This window comes from Cetorhinus maximus, chromosome 10, assembly GCF_964194155.1.
Source record: "Cetorhinus maximus chromosome 10, sCetMax3.hap1.1, whole genome shotgun sequence".
Lineage (NCBI taxonomy): Eukaryota > Metazoa > Chordata > Chondrichthyes > Lamniformes > Cetorhinidae > Cetorhinus > Cetorhinus maximus.
In genome coordinates this window covers 111,052,291-111,072,393 of record NC_135888.1, presented here as the reverse complement: position 1 = coordinate 111,072,393, position 20,103 = coordinate 111,052,291, and the positions used below count along the sequence as shown (strand labels likewise).

Genomic DNA, 20,103 nt, shown 5'->3' with positions numbered 1-20,103 from the left:
GGAGCTGAATGACCCTGGCATAACCCAGACTCTGAAGAAGAGTCATGTGGACTTGAAACATTAACTCTGTTTCTCTCTCCATAGATGCTGCCAGACCTGCTGCGTTTTTCCAGCATTTTCTATTATTCCATTTTAAACTTGCTTTATTAGCTTCTTTAGTTAGCTTTTATCCAACTTCCCCAAATTTTAGATTAAATTCCAATTATTTTGAAACAATTTAGAATTTTATAAGCCGTTTCTCTCCCATCTTGTGTTTATCCCTTTTCTCCTTCAAAAAATTTCAAGTTCCGATATTCGCTACTTAACCAAGTTTGAAATAAATAATCAGTCAAATGTATCTTTAATTTCAATGTTTGCCATTTTTCTTTAGCTCGCTCTGATACAAATATTTTGAGAAGTTCAAATTGGATTTCTGCCAGACAGGCTTATCTTTATATTTTGGGAACAAAGTGGCCTTCTCACAGTTCTACAAATACATTTTAAACTCTGTTTTAAAAAATAAATTATTTTCTCAGCACAGATACTCACAGCATTCAAACTATTGCCAGCTGTTTCTAAACTTTATAGCTTCTTCCTCACACCAATTTTTAAAAAAATCTTTGATGTTTGTGAGCAACACCCTGCTTTAACAATCTTGATCAAATATAAGGTATACTCTCAGCTGGGTACTCCCTCATAGATCGGGGTAAGGATCATGGATGATGATGGCGCGGGAGTGAGAGTCTACTGACATTAATAGACTCGAGCTTTCGGTGGGGATCTGTTTGATGCTAACGAGGACCCCGTGAGTGTCCTGGTCCAGGGAGCCTGCAGCCAGGAGGATCTATTTAAAATCATTGCTTTCTAAGTCTGCTTTGGAATCTTCCTGACCCTTGTTTAACTCTGAAAAGAAAGACTCACGTGGCTTCTCTGGAGCCATTTCAACCCTCCTGGGTTCCAGTGTTTGGCCTAATTTTTCAGCTTGTATTGTGTGCCTCCTGTTCACAGCACAACTGATCAAACAGGCCAACCCCTTTTGTAATTTAGTGACCTGTTCCCTTAACTCCTTGAACTTTTTATTCAGCTGTAAGGCAATACACACGATACACCGACTTATTGTGGACGTTTTTCAACGTAGTCTTTCGTTTCTGAACCTTTTAGAAAGTTTATCAAAAATACACTTGTAATCACCATCCCACCCTTTTACACCTCCTTGGGAATCTTGGGAACAAAGTGGCCTTTTCACAGTTCTACAAGTACATTTTAAACTCGGGGGTATTAAAAAAAATCTTTTCTCAGCACAGAAACTCACAAATTAATTAATTAATTCAAATTAATGTCAACTGTTTCTAAACTTTTTAGCTTCTCCCTCACACCGATTTGATGTCAATCATTGCTCCGGGCTCACTTGTTTTCTCAAAAGGCTTGAATCTCCTGGTCGGCATGCGGGGGCGGGCCCTGCTTGCTGACAGGTAAAATGACGCGCGGTAACGTCAGGCGTACGTCCCGATGTCACCATGCGTAATTCCGAACTTCAGTTCGGCGGGGACACACCGGAGTTGGCTGTGCGCCCGCCAAACTGTCAAAGGCCTGTCAAAGGCCATTTAAACACCAAAAGAACTCATTAACAGGGCTGCTCGTACAACCTTCAGGTTGACAGGCAGGCGAAGAGCCCAGGAGGCCTTCACATTTTTCATGGAACCTCATCCACGGGCGGGATGAGGTTTCATGAAGGATGTATAAGTTTTAAAAAAAATTTTCATTAAAATTCATTGACATGTCCCAGCTCATGTGACATGAGGAGATATGTCTGAATAATTTTTTTTATTCTTTACTTCAAATTTTCATAAACAAAGTAATCTCCCTGAGGCAGCTCCGTGCCTCAGAGATTTGTGCGCTTTTTCGTGCGCATGCTTGAAAGAGCACAGGCCCCGACTCTCCCTCACGCTCTTCCCCCCCTTCCCCCCCCGCCCACACAGGGAGCGCTCAGCGCTTCCGGGTGTGCATCACGCTGGGCAGGCTTTAATTGGCCCACCCACGTAAAATGGCGGCCCGCAGCCAATCACGGGCGTCAATCGGCCGCGCGCCCACTCCCGCCCAGCCTTGCACGACGGGGAGAAAATTTTCCCCAAATTCTCTATCAGTTGTTCCCCAGCATACGCCGTTGTGACTCCTGGCTTCACTTATTTAACTACTCCACGTGTTTAACCACAACCTAAGACTTGCTTCACAAATTCCAAGCCAATGATATCTCAACTACTATGGGTCCTAGTCCTGACACCAATCTGTAAGATTTTTGGATTCGGGGCCACAGAAACCTAAGATAGGCACTCGACTATTTGTAAGTAATTTTAAGATAGTTCATTAAGAAGAAACAGTTTAGATATGATTCATTAATTAACTAGACAGAATAAGCGTACGACCTGTGACAGCTGAGAGCAGTTTAGTGATCTCGGAGGTTGAATGGATGGTCGGCACAGAGTGTGTGTTGATCTCAGTAGCTGGTGATAATGGTATTATGCTCTCCAGTAGAAGCCTTCTACTCCCGCCCACTCACTTCTGGTGACTCCCAATCCTTGACCCCATCCTATATCTCGATTACACGCTGCCCCTCGGCGACATTGTAAACACAACATCAGTTTTCACATGTACGCCAATGACACCCAGCTCTACCGCTGCCGACCCTTCCATTATCTCTAAGTCATCAAACTGTTTATCTAAAATCCAGTCCTGGATGAGAAAAATTTCCTTCAATTAAATAATGGAAAAATCAAAGCCATTGAATTTGAACCTCACTAAAAAAAAACGGTTCCCTAGTTACCAACTCCAGAGAATGAACCAGACTTTTTGCAACCTTGGTGCCTTATTTGATCCCGAAATGAGCTTCCAGCCACATATCCACACGATTAGTAAAACTGTCTCTTTCTATCTTCATAACATTGCCCAATTCTGTCCATCCTTCATCCTATCTGCTGACAAAAACCCTCATTCGTGCCTTTTCTACCTCTAATCTTGACTATTTCGAAGCTCTCCTTGCTGGTTTCCCGCATTCTACTCTCCTTAAATGTAAGATAATCCAAAACAGCTGCCCACGGACTAACGTACCAAATTCCATTCACTCATCACCCCTGTACTCACGGACATACACTGGTTCCCATTTAAGCAACACCTCGACTTTAAAATTCTCATCCGTGTTTTCAGGTCCCTTAATTGCCTTACCCCTTCCCTATCTCTGTAAACTCCTCCCGCTACACAAACCTCAGGATTTTTTTTCTTCTTTCCTCGGATGTGGACGTCCCTGGCTAGGCCAGCGTTCATTGCCCATCCCTAATTGCCCCTGAGAAGGTGGTAGTGAGCCGCCTTATTGAACCGCTGCGGGCCATCTGCTGCCAGTACACACACACACTGCTGCTTGGAAGGGAGTTCCAGGATTTTGATCCGGCGACAGTGCAGGAATGGCGATACAGTTCCAAGTCAGGGCAGTGTATGCCTTGGCGGGAAAATTGTAGGTGGTGGTGTTCCCATGAGTCTGCTGCCCTTGTCCTTCCAGATGGCAGATCTTGTGGGTTTGGAAGGTGCTGTCGAAGGAGCCTTGGTGGGGAACCCAGCACATCAGTACAAAAGACAAGGCTGAGAAATCTGCAACTATTTTCAGTCAGTAGCGCAGAGTGGATGATCCACCTTGGCCTCCCCCTGAGATCCTCAGCACCACAGATGCCAGTTTTCAGCCAATTCAGTTAACTCCACATGGTACCAAGAAAGGGCTGAAGGCACTGGATACTTCAAAGGCTATGGGCCCTGACAACATCCTGGCAATAACATTGAAGACTTGGTAAACATCAAGGGAGCTGGTTAGATTCTTTTGTTGGAGACAGTTATTGCCTGGCACATATGTGGCACAAATGTTCCTTGTCAAATATCAAACCAATCCTGAATGTTGTACAGGTCTTTCTGCATCGGAGGTGTTGTGAATGGAACTGAACATTGTGCAATTATCAGTGAACACCCTACTCCTGACCTTATGATGGAGGGAAGGTCATTGATGAGGCAGCTGAAGATGGTTGGACTGAGGACACTACCCTGAGGAACTCCTGCAACGATGTCCTGGGACTGAGATGATTGACCTTCAACAACCACAATCATCTTCCTTTGTGCTAGATATGAATCCAATAAGTGGAGAGTTTTCCCTCAATTCCCATTGGCTTCAATTTTGCCAGAGCTCCTTGATGTCTCGCTCAGTCAAATGCTGCTTTGATGTCAAGGGCAGTCACTCACACCTCTTGAATTCAACTCTTTTGTCCATCATTGGACTAAGACTTAATGAGGTCAGGAGCTGAGTGGCCCTGGAGTCACTGGTGATTATGTTAGGTATGATGTATTAGTAAAAATTGTTATTGTCATCATTGTTGTTGCTGAGGATTGTAAGAAATTTAGAGGAATAGAGGAATTTTGAAGTGTATATCCATAGGTCACTGCAGGTAGCAGGACAGGTCCTTGCTTAATGTTGACTCATTTAACATTGATCCACGTTGTTCGTTAATAAAGTAATGTTAATATATCTATTTAACATTGCCAATTTCACTTTAACGTTGTTTGCCACTGAATACCTCTTCTGTGGCCTACCTGTTGACATCACCTTTCCTGCAGTGCTTCCTCTCTCGCCCTCAGTCCCTCCTTCCTCCCGCTGCCAGCCTTGCCTCCACTCCAGCCTTGCCTCCACTCCAGCCTTGCCTCCTGATCTCCGTTTCTACCTTAGCATCTGAAGTTGGTTCTTCCTACTCCACTCTTGGCTTCGTTCCAACTGCTGAATTTGCACTGAAGTCCTGCGCTCCGTCTAGTGGCAGATGTTGGTCAGTGCAGGTATTCAGGACTTCCGGGGCTACCTGCACTGACCAACATCCTCCACTAGATGGAGCCTGGTCAATCTAAAGGTATTGCAGTGAGGGCATGGAATGTATTCTAGGTGTGGAACTTCAGTGGCCGTCACCAAGAGGCTCAGTAGCACCACTACTGACCAAGCTGCCCGAGTCCTGAAGGACATATCTGCCAGACTAGGTCTGCATCTGAGGTGTTGCGAATTGAACTGAACATTGTGCAATCATCAGTGAACATCCCTACTAATGATCTTATGACGGAGGGAAGGTCATTGATGAAGCAGCTGAAGATGGTTGGACTGAGGATACTACCCTGAAGAACTCCTGCAGCGATGTCCTGGGAGTGAGATGATTGACCTCCAACAACCACAGCCATCTTCCTTTATGCGAGGTATGAATCCAATAAGTGGAAAGTTTTCCCTCAATTCCCATTGGCTTCAATTTTGCCAGAGCTCCTTGATGCCTCGCTCGGTCAAATGCTACCTTGATGTCAGGAGCAGTCACTCTCACCTCACCTCTTGAATTCAGCTCTTCTGTCATGATTGGACTAGGACTTAATGAGTTCAGGAGCTGAGTGGCCTTGGTGCAACAAGATGGAGCATTAGTGAGCAGATTATTGCTGCATAAGTGCAGTTTGATAGCAATGCCAAATATATCTTCCATCAGTTTGCTGAAGATTGAGAGGAGGCTAATGGGGAGGTAATTGACTGGATTGAATTTGTCCTGTCTTTTGTGTACAGGACATACCGGGGCAATTTTCCACATTGTCAAGTCGATGTCATTGTACTGGAACAGCTTGCCGCGGGTTGTTTTTGGAGTACAAGTCTTCGATATTATTGCCAGGATGTTGTCAAGGCCCATAGCCTTTGAAGGATCCAGTGCCTTCAGCCCTTTCTTGATATCATGTGGAGTTAATTGAATTGGCTGAAAACTGGCATCTGTGGCATTGAGGATCTCATGAGGAGGCCAAGATGGATCATCCACTCTGCGCTTCTGACTGAAGATAGTTGCAGATGTTTCAGCCTTGTCTTTTGTGCTGATGTGCTGGGCTCCCCCATCATTGAGTATGAGGATATTTGTGGAGCCTCCTTCTGTTAGTTGTTTAAATCTCCATGCCTATTCATGACTGGATGGGATAGAATTGCAGAGCTTAGATCTGATCCATTAGTTGTGGGATCACTTAGCTGTGTCTATTACAACTGCTTCTGCTGTTAGGCATGAAAGTAGCCCTGTGTTGTAGCTTCACTCGGTCGACATCTCATTTTTAGGTATCCTTGGTGCTGCTCCTGCACTCTTCATTCATCTAGGGTTGATCCCTTGGCTTGATGACAATGGTAGAGTGGGGGATATGCCAGGCCATGAGGTTACAGGTTGTGTTTGAATACAATTCTGCTGCTGCTGATGGCCCACAGTGCCTCATGATGCCCAGTTTTGAGTTGTTGGAGTGGTTTTGAATCAATCCCATTTAACATGGTGGTAGTGCCACACCACATGATGGTGGTTGTCCTCAGTGTGAAGATGGGACTTTGTCTTTACAGAGGACTTTGTGGTTGTTAAAAAATATCAAGCTCTCATTAACAGTTGCACCTGCAACAGGTAGATTGGTGAAGACAAAGTTTAGTAGGTTCTTCCCTGTTGTTGGTTCCCTCACCATCTGCCACAGGCCCAGTCTGGCAGATATGTCCTTCAGGACTCGGTCAGCTTGGTCAGTAGTGGTGCTACCGAGCCTCTCTTGGTGATAGACATTGAAGTTCCACACCTAGAATACATTCCAGTCTCTCGCTGTCTTCACTGCTTCCTACACATGGTGTTCAACGTGGAGCAGTATTGATTCATCAGATGAGGGAGGGTTTTAGGTGGTAATCAGCATTATTTGACCTGATGCCATGAGCATTCATGGGGTCCGGAGCCTATGTTCAGGACTCCGAGGGCAACTCCCTCCTGGCTGTATACCACCGTGCCACTTCCTCTACTGGGCCTGCCCTGCTGGAGGGACGAGACATATCCAGGGATGGGGATGATGGTGTCTGGGACATGATCTGTAAGGTATGATTCTGTGAGGATGACTATGTCAGGCTGTTGCTTGACTAGTCTGTGAGACAGCTCTCCCAATTTTGGCCTCAACATGTTAGTAAGGCGGACTTTGCAAAGTCCAAGTTGTCATTTTTGGTGCCTAAGTCAATGCCAGGTGGTCCGTCTGGTTATATTCTTTTTTGGTTTTTGATTTTTCTGTAGTGGTTTGGCACGACTGAGTGGCTGGCTGGGCCATTTCAGAGGGCACTTGGGAGTTAACCACATCTGCACTTATCTAATTTTGGCCTCTTGAGCATCCCCAATTTTAATTGCTCCACCATTGATTCTTGTGCCTTCAGCTGCCTTGATTCCAAGCTCTGGCATGACCTTTCTAAGCCTCTCCACCTCTCTACCCAATTTTCCTCCTTGAAGATGCTCCATGAAACCTTCCTCTTCAGCCAAGCTTTTGATCACCTGTCCTATTATATCCTGATGTGGCTGGGTGTATTATTTTTATAATGCCCCCGTGAAAAGCTTTGGGAGGTTTGATTATGTTAGGTATGATGTATTAGTAAAAATTGTTATTGTCATCATTGTTGTTGCTGAGGATTGTAAGAAATTTAGAGGAACTTTAAGTGCATATCCATAGATCCCTGCAGGTAGCAGGTCAGGTACAGTGCGTCCTTGCTTAATGTTGACTCATTTAACGTTGATCCACGTTAACATCATTAATAAAATAGTGTCAATATATCCATTTAACATTGCCAATTTCACTTTAACGTCACGTGCCACTGAATTCCGCATCTGTGGCCTACCTGCTGACATCACCTTTCCCGCAGTGCTTCCTCTCTCGCCCTGAGTCCCTCCTGCTCCCGCTGCCAGCCTTGCCTCCTGATCTCTGTTTCTACCTTAATATCCAAAGTCAGTTCTTCCTGCTCCACTCTTGGCTTCGCTCCAGCTGCTGAATTCGCACTGAAGTCCTGCTCTCCCGTCTGGTTGGTCAGTGCAGGTATTCAGGACTTCAGGGGTTATCTACACCGACCAACTTCCTCCACTAGATGGAGCCTGGTCAACCTAAAGGTATTGTTATGTGGATGAGTCTGCTGTAATTCTTTAAACCATTTAACGTTGTACAGTATTGTATATTGTATTTCTTTTATATTTAGTGATGTATTTTGTTTTGCAAGCCATATCAGTTAGGAATGCACCGTGTTGTACATGTATGATACTGTATTTCAACTTGTACAGTACATTGGTTCTTCCAGGATGGAAATGTCCGAAGGAACCTAACTGTGGCTTTAACATTGATTCCTATGATTTATTGAAAGCAATTTAACTTAAAGTTGCGATTTTCAGGAACACAACCACAACTTTAAGTGAGGACTCCCTGTGGATAATGCGGTTAAGAAACATATGGGGCGGGATTTTCAGTTCAGCGTGAAATAGCGGGCGAGCGTCCTGACATCACCGCGTACTCGCGCGATATTTCCATCGGTAGGTGCATGCGAAAGTCAGCAGCCTGCCCGCCGACAATCAAGAGGGTTATTAAGCCCCTTTATCAGTTAATTAAATTTAATTTTTCGCTGCCTGTCCAACATTACGGTTGGCGAGCGGGCGAATAGGCCAGGCGGCCTTTGCATTTTTTGCGAAATCTCATCCACGGGCGGGATGAGGCTTCAAACAGTGACTTAAAAAAATAACAATTTTTAAAACTCATATTTCACATCTCCCTGCTCACGTGACAGAGTCACATGTGGGGTCATATTTTTCTTATTTTTAAAATCTTTATTTCTCATGTTAACAATCTTCAGCTCCCAGAGGCAGCTCTGTGCCATCATGGAGCTTTCACTGAGCGCGCTCCCACGCATGAGCACACTTCAGTGCTCGCGCTCCTCCTGCCCCCACCCTGGCAGCGCTGAGGTTATCGGCGCACTTTTCGCGGCTGCTGGCTGTTAATTGGTCAGCCAGCATGAAATTGTGGCCGGGGCTGAATTGCTGGGGGTGGACTGTTGCGTGGCTGCTCCCAGGCCCTCCTGCTGTGCCCATCCAACGAGGGGATAATCGTCCCCATGGGATACTTTTGTTTGTTAGCTGCGGCATAAAGTATAAAAATTGGGTGATTATGCTGGAATTGTATAAAACATTAGTTAGGCAACAGCTAATGTACTGCATGCAGTTCTGGTCACTGCATTACAGGAAGGATCACGTGAGAAAATAAGTCTTTTACTTAACACCCCAGAAAACCAAGATCCTCTTCCAACCATCTCTAACAATACAATCTATCCCCTCATTAATTAAAATCAACAGCAAGATCCAGGGAAATGTGGACCTTTTCTGTATCTTGGGAGTGGTGGCAGAATTAAACAACAACACTCATCATCGTCCCCAGTGTGCCAGCTCAGCATTCGGTTTTCTAGAAAAAGAGTATTTGAGGGCCAGGATTTCAAACCCAAGACTAAGGTGAAGGTTAACCAGGAAGCATTGATCCCTGTGCTCCAGATGCTTTGGAGACATGGTCAACCTATAGCAGGCGCCTCAAAGCACTGGAGAAAAACTACCAGCGATGCCTTCGCAAGATCCTCCAAATACATTGGCATTAAAGGCAATCGAACAACAGGGTCCTTTCCCAAGCCAACATGCCCAATATTGAGGCACTAATCACTCCAAACCAGCCCTGCTGGGTAAAGCGTGCCATTCGTATGCCTGACAGAAAACTCCCGTAGCAGCTGCTCTGTTTAGAACTCGGCTGTGGAAGGATACTCCCAAGAAAACAGCAGAAACTCAAAGCATCCCTGAAGTGATCAGACATACCTGCTGAATCATGGGAGCCCTTGGCCTTTGAACAAAATGGAGGAGGTTCATTCAGGAAGGCACCGAATAAATTGAGAGACTTTCTTTGGGAGCAGGCAGGGGCAGCGAAGTCGAGGCTTCGGAGAGAGCACACAAACCTCCAGACAACTCGTCCACCCGACCTTCCAAGGACCACTTGCCCCGCACGTGGCAAAGTCTGCAGGCCGCACAATGGATTTATCGGCCATGTCAGAACTCATCGATCCAGAGGGGAAGCAAGGCTACCCTTGGTCCTAAGGGGCTGCCCAAGAAGAAGAAGAAGAAGGCAGGAAGGATGTGATCACTCTAGAGAGGGTACAAAGGACGTTCAGGTGGATGTTGCCAGAAATGAAACTTTTAGCTATGAGAAAAGATTGGATAGACTAGGGCTGTTTTCTTTAGAACAGAGAAGGCAGCAGAGAGATTTAATTGAAGTTGTCATGAAAACTGAAATATACAAGACAGTTATGTTTCAAAATGTCCCCTTTAACTTAAGGTGAAACAGAACATTCTGAAAAAGGGGAGAGTGAAGTCATGATAAACACCTCAGCTCAGAAACATGCCCATGTGATCTGGTTGCCATGGGGGAGAAACTCAAACAGAAACCTATTGAAATGCAAAGTGACAGTCTCAACACCTTTTCATGGTCTCACAGGAAAAGGACAGCTGCTTTTGAGACAAAGATAAAGAAGATACTGCTGTGGAAAAAGCAGGATGCTGGTGAGAGTTTATTTTCTCTCAGAAAGGAATGGAACCAAGCAGACAACCTCTTTGAGATTTAAAGAACAAGGAGTTGCCAAGGTGGGCCTTGCTAGTGAGAAATCAGATGCTGAAAACTCAGGGCGGAATCGCCTCAGATTTGCACAAAGTGCGGTAGCGGGCGGGATAAAGGACGTTTTACCCATTGGCTGCAATGGCAAGTTTTCGCACCATATTAATCCCTTCCCAAGGAACCACGCTGGATCACTGGTAGGTGGGCTCAGATTTGCCCACCACGGGTGACCTCAGTGTTTCCTTGCACCAGAGCACAGCCTATTTCATGTCTCCAGACCAGGACTGCTCCAGGCGACAGATGGCCCCGAAAGCAAAGAATAAGGCAGCCCCCAAATTTAGTGACGCCTCTCTGGAGCACCTGCTGGTTGCAGTGGAAGGCCCTGGCTCTGGCCACAGCAGGTCCACCAGAGTCAACAATTCGGCCTGGAAGTTGGTGACAGCAGTGGTCAGTGCCACCGGAGAACAGAGGAGGTCAGCCATCCAGTGTAGAAAGAGGATGAATGCTCTCATCCATTCCGCCAGGATAAGTTAACCATCTCATCACTCTCAACTCACACACTCATAAACCCATCACACCTCAAGGGACAACACCACAAATTCACACACACCCTCACATCTCCATCAGGCTCATATCCTCTGGGGTTCACGTCCCCATCCCATCCATGGCTCCACTCACCAGACAAACATTCCATGCAGTGCCATGCATCCTGCTCACACTCCATCTGTTTCCATGCAGGACAAGTTGGCTCACAGCAACAGGGAGAGGTCCCAGATCGGGGGTGGAGTGGCCAACATTAGGCCCCCCCACACACTTTGAGTGTGCCATCACGCTGACTGGTGAAGACGTGGACCGTGCCTGTGGCTATGGTGAGGTCGGCAGCGAAGACCCACATGAGGATTCGGCACCAAATCATCTGTCTCTCAATGTAACTGTGAGTGCTCTCTCTCTTGTTTTTGACTTTGGTGCCATGCACTAATTATCTCTACTTTGGTTCACAGGGAGCTCTGCCAAGGGACCGACACCCTCAGCCAGCCAGTCCCTCAGCTCCATCCACATCCTCACTTCCAGCCAAGAGGACACCTCCTCCATTGAAGAGCTGGAAATAAGCAGCCTGGAAGACCCAACACAGCGCTTACCCACACCCTCCACCAGCGCAGAGACACACACCTCGGTGGGACCTAGATCTGGAGCAGGCTCGGGTTCACAATCTGGTGGTCACCGCATGGAGATGTGAGCTCAGCAGCAGGAGGCAGATTCAGCCGAGCTCCGCAACACTCGGAGGGCTGCTGGGGAAGAGGCACCTGTGAAGTTCAAGTCAAATGGCAAGCCTCTGAATTTGGTCTTCCAACTCATCGTGAAGCATCAGCAGAAGATGGGAAATATCACACACAACTGTTGGAAGCCCTCAACAGAGTAGCACGTGAGTTGGAGGAGTGAGTCTGCTGCTGTCTGATGAAGTGGTGCCCACATGTGTGTGCATGGAGGTCTCCTGGAGACTCTGGTCCAGCAGAACTGCATACAGACCTGCAGGACATTGTGGTAGCCATGGGCGAGTTCCTGCAGTGGCAACACAAGAGGCAAACATGGCATCTCGACGTCCCTCCAGGTGCTCCTTGCCCTCAAGGAGTCAGGCCAGGGCCCTTGGGCACCCGAAGGGAGGAGCAGCAGCAGCTGGACGCCCCTGAGTCATCCACCCAGGATTCTCAGAGGCTGCCTTCCCTCTCCAAGTCCCCTTTAACCCCATCCTCCGTTACTGCAGAGGAAGTAGCTGATCCCAGGAGGACAGCCAAAGCAAGCTGGGGCCTTCAAAGTCATCAGAGGCAACAGGGACAACCATTGCATAGGCTGTCTCCACCCCTGCTGTGGATGTCAGGGCTGCAGCTGGAACAAGATGTAGGCCTAGAAAAGACTCCAGGTCACAAGTGGTTGCATGAGTGAACACATTTTGTCACTTTATAATCTGAGAATGTTTCACTTTCACTGAATAATGTGTAATGTTGTCTTTCAGCTTCAGTGGCAGGCTTCCCGAGTCTTCCCAATGCATCCCCCCCATTAGCAGTTCAGCTGCATGCAGCTGGACCACGAGTGATTCTAGATGGAGGAGTGTATGTGGCAGGGCCTTTTGGAGCCTCGTGCAAGCACTCTCCCAGGAACATGGAGCCTTCATCCATCACAGTCACCTCACTGTCCCAAGCATTTTCAGTGCTGCCTGCTGGGGTTTGCTTTCAGTTGTCCATCTGAGCTGACCTGCATCTCCGCCCGTCCATTGACTGAACTCCCATGCAGCACCTGTACCCGTCCAACACGAGGCTCCGCTTACTTTTCATTTCAAGAATCGTGATCACGCATGTTGTTAGCTCCCCCGCCCTTCCCCCTCCCCCAGTCACCCCTGTCTGTTTCCCACATCACTGTCGACCTCCCCGGCATCACCTTCCACCTCCCCAACGTCACCTACCAACCCGAACCCTTATCTTTCCAGGATGTCCAGGTGAATGTACACGTTCCCTACCTTCCTGTGAATCTCACCCCCATCCACTTTCACCTCCCTGACCTCCTCCCTCCCACCCCCAGGGTCCGTGACTGCCTCCGAATCCCCACCTTTGCCGTCCCTTCTACCGCTACCGAGACACCCTCACCCTTCCACCCTCCCGGCTCCCTCTGTCCCCTCTCACTCACCATTCCCTCCTACCACGCCCGCCCTCAGTTTGCTCCCCAGGAGGCAGTCATTGACTCCACAGACCCTTCCCTTGCTTGTTTACCTGGACACTCCCCCTTATTCCCTCCTCTCCCCACCCGCCCAGACACCTTACCCCCTCCAAACTCCCTGCTTTCCCCAGACACCTTCCCCCTCCAAACTCCCTTCATCCCCCAGACACCTTCCCCCCTCCGAGCTCCCTCCCTTACTCCTTCCTCACCCCTTCCACCTACCTTCCCACTTGCATTCTCTTCTGTTACACCTTCCTCCCCGTTGTACTCTCTCCTCCCCCTCCCCCTCCCAACCTCACTCTCCTGACATCTTTGTTCTCCCCCCCCAAACACACACCGACACTTCCATTTCCCCCCCTCCCAACTTCACCCCCTTCCCGACCTGGTAGACCTTCCTCTCCCAATCAAACCTGTGTCTTCCTCTCCCACCTTCCAAGAGGCCTCTTGCGGCAGAGTCACGTCCATCAGAACCCACCCAGCATGCGATGCACGTGTTCCTCCAGGGTCTGGTAGCTATGGGGCTCCAGCATCTTCCACTCTTCGGATGTCTGCAATCTGAGCAAGGCCCCAGTGATAAGTCCCGACTTCTGCACGTCACAATTGTCCAGACGTGTTCTGAGCCAGCATGCTGTCCCACCGGTGTAACGGTAAATCGGACGTGGGGGGGATGATCCCGGTCAGGTCTTACTTTGTATCCCAATACCAGGATGCAAATTGGGTTCTCGCTGGCCTACAACGGGATTCGCGTTCCGGCATGACGGACACCATCAGATGATGCCACTGCGCTTTCATGCTGGCATGAAGCTAATTTCTGCCACCCCTTCCACCTTGCCCACCATGATGCCCAACGCCAACAGGACCGGACGACTCCACCTTCAGGCTAAGTGGAACAATTTTCGAAGCACACTCAAAGTTTTCACTTAACGTGGTGGAGAGGAATGAGCCTGCTGGAGAGTTGGGAGTTACTGGGGTACTGTTCCTGTAATGCTACATATGTGCCAGAAGTGCAGTACACAGCAAAGGGGTTTCATGAGATGCAGATGCATTAGTTAATGTGAAAGTGCCTTTTCTTTAGTTGGATGTATTAGTTGCCCGTTAATTAACATTTGATCGAAGTTGATTTTAGTTTGTTTGTTGCAGTAAAAGTCTTGAAACGTGAAATCTTGTCCTTCAATAATTTCCGTCAGTCACTGGGAAATTCATTTCTTTTGAAAGGTTAGCGGCCCCTACAAAGATCGTAACAAGGTGTATAAAATTATGAGAGGCCTAGGTAAAGTGGATAGGAAGGACCTATTTCCCTTAACAGAGAGGTCAACAACCAGGAGTTATAGATTTAAAGTAATTGGCAGGAGTAGGGGGAAGTTGAGGAGAATTTTTTTTCACCGAGATGGTGGTGGGATCTGGAACCCTCTGAAATGATGGTAGAGGCAGGAATCTCCATCACGTTTGAGTAATATTTGTTCGTGTACTTGAAGTGACGTAACTATGGACCAAGAGCTGGAAAGCGGGATTTGGTTGCATTGCACTTTTTCAGCCAACAAAGATGCAAAGGGCTGAATGGCTTCCATCTTTGCCAAAACTTTTCTATGTTTCAATGCATTTTATTTCCATATCTCTGACAGTCAGCTTTTCTGGATAGGAACTTGTGAGTGAGTGTTCATGGAAATTTTATGTGTGTTCAAACCTGGATGTTTATATGTGTTTGTGCGGGTGATTGGGTGTTTTTAATTAACAAGCCATCTTGGAATGTGGGCTACAATGACCAGGCTGCATTTATTGCCCTGAGAATATGGTTCTGTGACTGTTCCTTGAACTTTGCAGCTCTTAGAGTGATGGTGTGCCAACAGCATTGTGATGTAAGAAAGTGCAGGATTTTGACCAGTCATGAAGAAGGCTTGGTGATAGATGTACAAATCAGGTGTGTTATTTGGAGGGGAACTTGGAGGTGACAGTGTTCTGAGGACACTGTTGCTTTTGTTCTCCTTTCTGGTAGTGATTGGAGGGGAGGGAGGTGCAGTCAAAACAACCTTCCTGAGTGCACCCTATATATCATACATACTGCATCCACAGTACACTGATGGTGGTGATTGTGTATACTGCAGATACAGTCCACTGGCGTCATTCAAGGGAATTGTTCTGCCCTGAATGTTGTTGAGATTTTGAAATTCTTTTGGGGCTGCCACAATCCAGGTAAGGGGTGAGTATTCCATCTTACTACTGACATGAGCCTGGTTGCGAGGTTTTGAGAAGTTATTGGGTGAGCCACTTGTCAGGGCGTACCCAGCCTCTTCTCCGCTCATAGCCACAGTAACCCGGATCTTCCGAGCAGCGGCAATGAACACGCTGCCCTTTTTATGGCACTAGCTGCCGTATGGTAAGTTTAAAGTTCCAGTCTTTGAATGTTAGTGAATGGGATAGTGAGCGAATGGGTGAATGAGTGAATCGGTCTTTGGATGAGTCCGTAGGTTGATAGTCTGGGTAGGTGGGTGAGGTAGGCAGTTGGGCGAGATGGCTGAGTGAGTAGCTGGGTAGGTGGATGACTGGGTAGTCAGGTGATTGAGGGGGTAGTTGGATAGGGTCGGTGGGGGTTGGTTTTAGTCGGGTAGTTGTGGGGTTAGTCAGGTCAGGCAGCAGCCGGGTGATCAGGGGGTAATTGAGAATTAGTCGGGGGGTGGGGTTGGTGTAGTGACAGTCAGTTGGTCGGGGGCTAATCAGGTCGGGTCAGTGGGGGGGTAGTCAAGTGGACAGGGGGTAGTTGGGCCGGTCAGTGGGGTAGTCGGTTCAGGTGGCAAGTTGGGGGAGATGTGAGGGTGGTCAAACGGGGTAGTCGGGGGTAGGTTCAGGGCGGTGATTGGGGGGGGGCGTTGGTTGTGGGGTTACCCAGGTGTCAGAACAGGTTTTAATCTGTTTAACATTTCATGGGTAACTATTCAGGTAAGCACCGCTAAACTGCCTGTAGTCTCCGACACTAGCTCAGAAATGGAGACACTTGCAGAGGGTCCCAGGGAGCAGGGGAATTGCCCAACAGAAGGTTAAACTTCCCAGGCAATTCCCATGTAGGTCCGTGCCTCAGGGCCTCCACAGGGTCCTGATGCGCATCTCCAGTTGTACGCCTGAACTCCGACAATCCGGAGACCGGAAAGTTGATATGACCAATCCAGTTAATCCTTTGACCAATGGTGACCATCAAGCTGTTTCACTCAGTGATGTTGGTGCCACTCAAGTTTAAGGGAAACTAGTTGTTTTTTCCCTTGTTACAGGTGGTCATTATTTGATACTTGTGCTGCATGAACATTACCGACTGCTTGTTAGCACAATCCTGGGTGTTAACCACATTCTGCTGCAGACCCGGGCATGACCTGCTTCATTGTTGGATGAGTTCTAAGTAGAGCTGCACATGGTAGAATCATCCGCAAACAGCCCCACTCCTTATATTAGGATGGAGGGTAGGTCATTAATGAAGTGTCTGAGGACATTTCCTTGAGGAATTCCTGCAGTGACACCCCATGACTGTGACCACTGGTCTCTTGACAACCACAACCATCTTTTGTGTTAGGTAGCATTTCAGCCACTGAAGGGCTTTCCTGTGGATCCTCATTGACCTCTGTTTTGTGAAGGCTTCTTGGTGGTACAGTCAAATGCTACCTTGATGCTGAGGACAGTTGCTCTCACCTCTCCAAAAGTGAAATACCGCAGATGCTGGAAATCTGAAATAAAAGCAAAAATGCTGGAAATATTCAGCAAGTCAGGCAGCATCCTGCTGAGTATTTCCAGCATTTTTTGCTTTCACTCTCACCTCTTTGTTCACCTCTAGAGCCCATGTCTATAAAAAGGCTGTGATAGGGTCTGAAAACAATTTGTTCTGGTAAAGCATGAACAGTGGGTATATGTTAATTGGTAGCACTATTAATGATTCAATTCATTCCTTTCTGGTGATTACAAGGAGGCTGATAGAACAGCATTTAGTTTTGGAAAGAAATATCCTGTATTTTATGTACAGGATATACCTGGACAATCTTCCGTACTGTTGTTTGCATTCAGGTGTCACAATGTACTGGAACAGTTTAGCTCAAGGATAACAAGCACAGGTGCACGGGTCTTTAGTATTACGACCAAGATGTGGTAGAAAGCCTTTCCTGTGTCCAGTGCGGTCAGACAGTTCTTAATGTCATGTGAGGTGAACTGAATTAGCTGGACGCCGGCAACTATGATTGAAGGGGTCTTACAGGGGAGCCGAATAAAACCGTCCGCATGGAAGTCACAAGGTTAAGATGGAAAATCCACGATGTGGTGCATTGCACTGTAAGTGCTGAATTGCACTTGTCCCAGGGTCTATGCCGCTGACTTTCTCAAGATTCACATGGCGAAAGTGAGATTTCTTCATTACTAAGGCAATGGTGAACACCCTGCCAATAATTGGGGATGATGATGTAGGGGTTATGTTATCGAACTTGGATTCCAGAGGACTTGACTAATAATTCAATAAACCATGAGCTTAAATCTTGCAGCATGAGAATGTGATATTATTTAATAAATGTGGAAATAAGCTGATATCGGTAAAGGTGGAGCTGTCGGATTGTCATCAAAACCTAACTAGTTCACTGATGTCTGTTAGGGAAGGAAACCTGCCATCCTTACCAGGTATGGCTTTTATGCATCTCCAGTCCCATAGGTGGTTGACTCTTAACTTTAGTCTAATAAATCAATCGGTTGTATCAAGTTTTCATTCGGGATAACTATGGGCCGCTAATAATTGCCTGTATTGCCAATGATGGCCATATTCCAAGAGAGCTTTTTTTTTGAAAAGTCACTTGGATAAGACTCAGACACATACCTGCCAAAGCCATGGAAAGAGTGGCTGGCTAGGGAGGGGGCGCTGGGATCTGTCTGAGTAAACATCTTCCAGTTGTTGCTGTGTCCTCTTTTATAAGGTGGGCACAGCATTTAAAAACAAAACTGGAAATCCATTTCTTTGGGGCACAGGGATAGAGAATTCCACCATCTCTAGCCACCCAGGTGAGCCCAAATTCCACTGTTTAGCAGGTAGATATACATAGTATCTCCAATGGTATCTCCACTGATCCGGCACTGGATTTCTTTCAGCGCCAGGGATGTGGGAACTATTGACTGCACCTCCAGGCTTGCTCCTTCTCATACTAATAGTTTTTTTTTCAGGGGAGCAAGTAAAGGGTACACTTCTAACATGCCACCTCAGAATCCCAGAGCTAAGACCTTGCATACCTGGGTCCCAACTTAATTTCTAATCCTTATGGTGAACCCTTGTCAAAGTTATGGTAGGTGTGTGCCGGAAAGATCATAAGATTTTTGATCCCCATTTGTTTTTTCTGTAAATCCAAGTGTGTAAATGTGTATGACTGCTGTATAACTGAGGGAATATAGATATGGTGTGTATACCAGCGTATATTTGTATGTAAAAATGTGTGCCTGGTTTAGGATGTGAATGGAATGAATAGATGCATGAGATTATGTGTATGTTAGTAAGTATGCAGTAGTATATATATTTCAAACTTTATTTGTTTCTGCTTTGCAGGTTTGGGAGGAAGAATGTTCTGTTTGGAACTATGGCTGTACAGACTGGATTTAGCATGATTCAAACGTTATCTCCAAACTGGGAAATATTCTGCCTTCTGAATTTCCTTGTGGGTCTTGGACAGATTTCGAACTGGGTATCTGCCTTTGTTCTTGGTAAGTACCTACAAAATTCAGTATATTTATTAGCCCTTTCCTCAACACCTTTGATGATTTCGTAAACTCTCAGTATAACACCAAGTTCTGCACATTGGATATTGGCCTTGAAGTCTGGTAAAGCACCCATGCAATTTTGAATCCACACTCAAGTCACCAATTTAAGGGATTCTTCCCATCATGGCTAACATTTTACCAGCAGCAGGTGAGCCCTGCATCGTGTGGGGAGACTAGCTGGTCAAGGGATTAAGGTATTAATTACAGCAGTAAGGAGGGATGACATCTTAGAAGGCTCTTCAAATGAAGCCATATGGGTTGAACTGAAAAACAAAAAAGGAGCAATCACATTGTTTGGGGTGTACCACAGGCCCCCAAACAGTCAGACAAAAATAGAAGAGCAGATATGTAGGCAAATTTCAGAGAAGTGTAAAAATAATAGGGTAGTAATAGTGGGGGATTTCAACTTCCCCAACATTAACTGGGTTAGTCATAGTGTGATCGGTTTAGAGGGAGCGGAACTCTTAAAATGCATCCAGGAGGGCTTTTTAAGCCAGCATGTAGAAAGTCCTACAAGAGAGGGGGCAGTCTTGGACTGGAATGAAGCCAGGCGAGTGATAGAGGTATCAGTGGGGGGGCATTTTGCAGATATGATCATAACCCCGTTAGATTCAAGGTTGTTATGGAAAAGGACAAGGATGGGCCGGAAATCAGAGTTCTAAATTGGGGGAAGGCCGATTTTAATAAGATCAGATATGATTTGGCCAGAGTGGACTGGGAGCAGCTACTTTTAGGTAAATCTGGGTCAGAGCAGTGGGACTTATTCACGAAGGAAATAGGGAGAGTACAGGGCCAACATATTTCAGTGAAGACAAAAAGTGGGACCAACAAACCCAGGGAACCCTGGATGTCGAGGGATATACAGGGCTGGATAAAGAGAAAAAGGGAGGCTTATGGCAGAAACTGAGGGCTCAAAACAGCAGAAGCCCGAGAGGTGTATAGAATGTGTAGGGGGGAACTTAAAAAGGAAACTAGGAGAGCAAAAAGGGGCATGAAGAAACATTGGCAGGTAAAGTAAAGGAAAATCCAAAGTTATTTCACAAGTACATTAAGAGTAAGAGGATAACTAGAGAAAGAGTAGGGCCCTTTAAGGACCATAGGGGTAATTTGTGTGTGGAGCCTGAAGACAGAGGTAGGGTTCTAAATGAATACTTTGAGTTGGTG

The 20,103-nt window shown here is 46.8% G+C and overlaps 1 protein-coding gene across 1 annotated transcript in view; it reads left to right on the top strand.

Annotated features, from left to right (window-relative positions):
* Positions 1 to 20,103, top strand: part of LOC144685949 (organic cation/carnitine transporter 2-like) — a 141,378-nt gene that overhangs the window by 50,918 nt on the left and 70,357 nt on the right. The window contains exon 3 of the mRNA XM_078551007.1: positions 18,728 to 18,882. Within this exon, the coding sequence (XP_078407133.1) occupies positions 18,728 to 18,882 (155 nt within the window). The remainder of the gene's footprint in view (positions 1 to 18,727; positions 18,883 to 20,103) is intronic.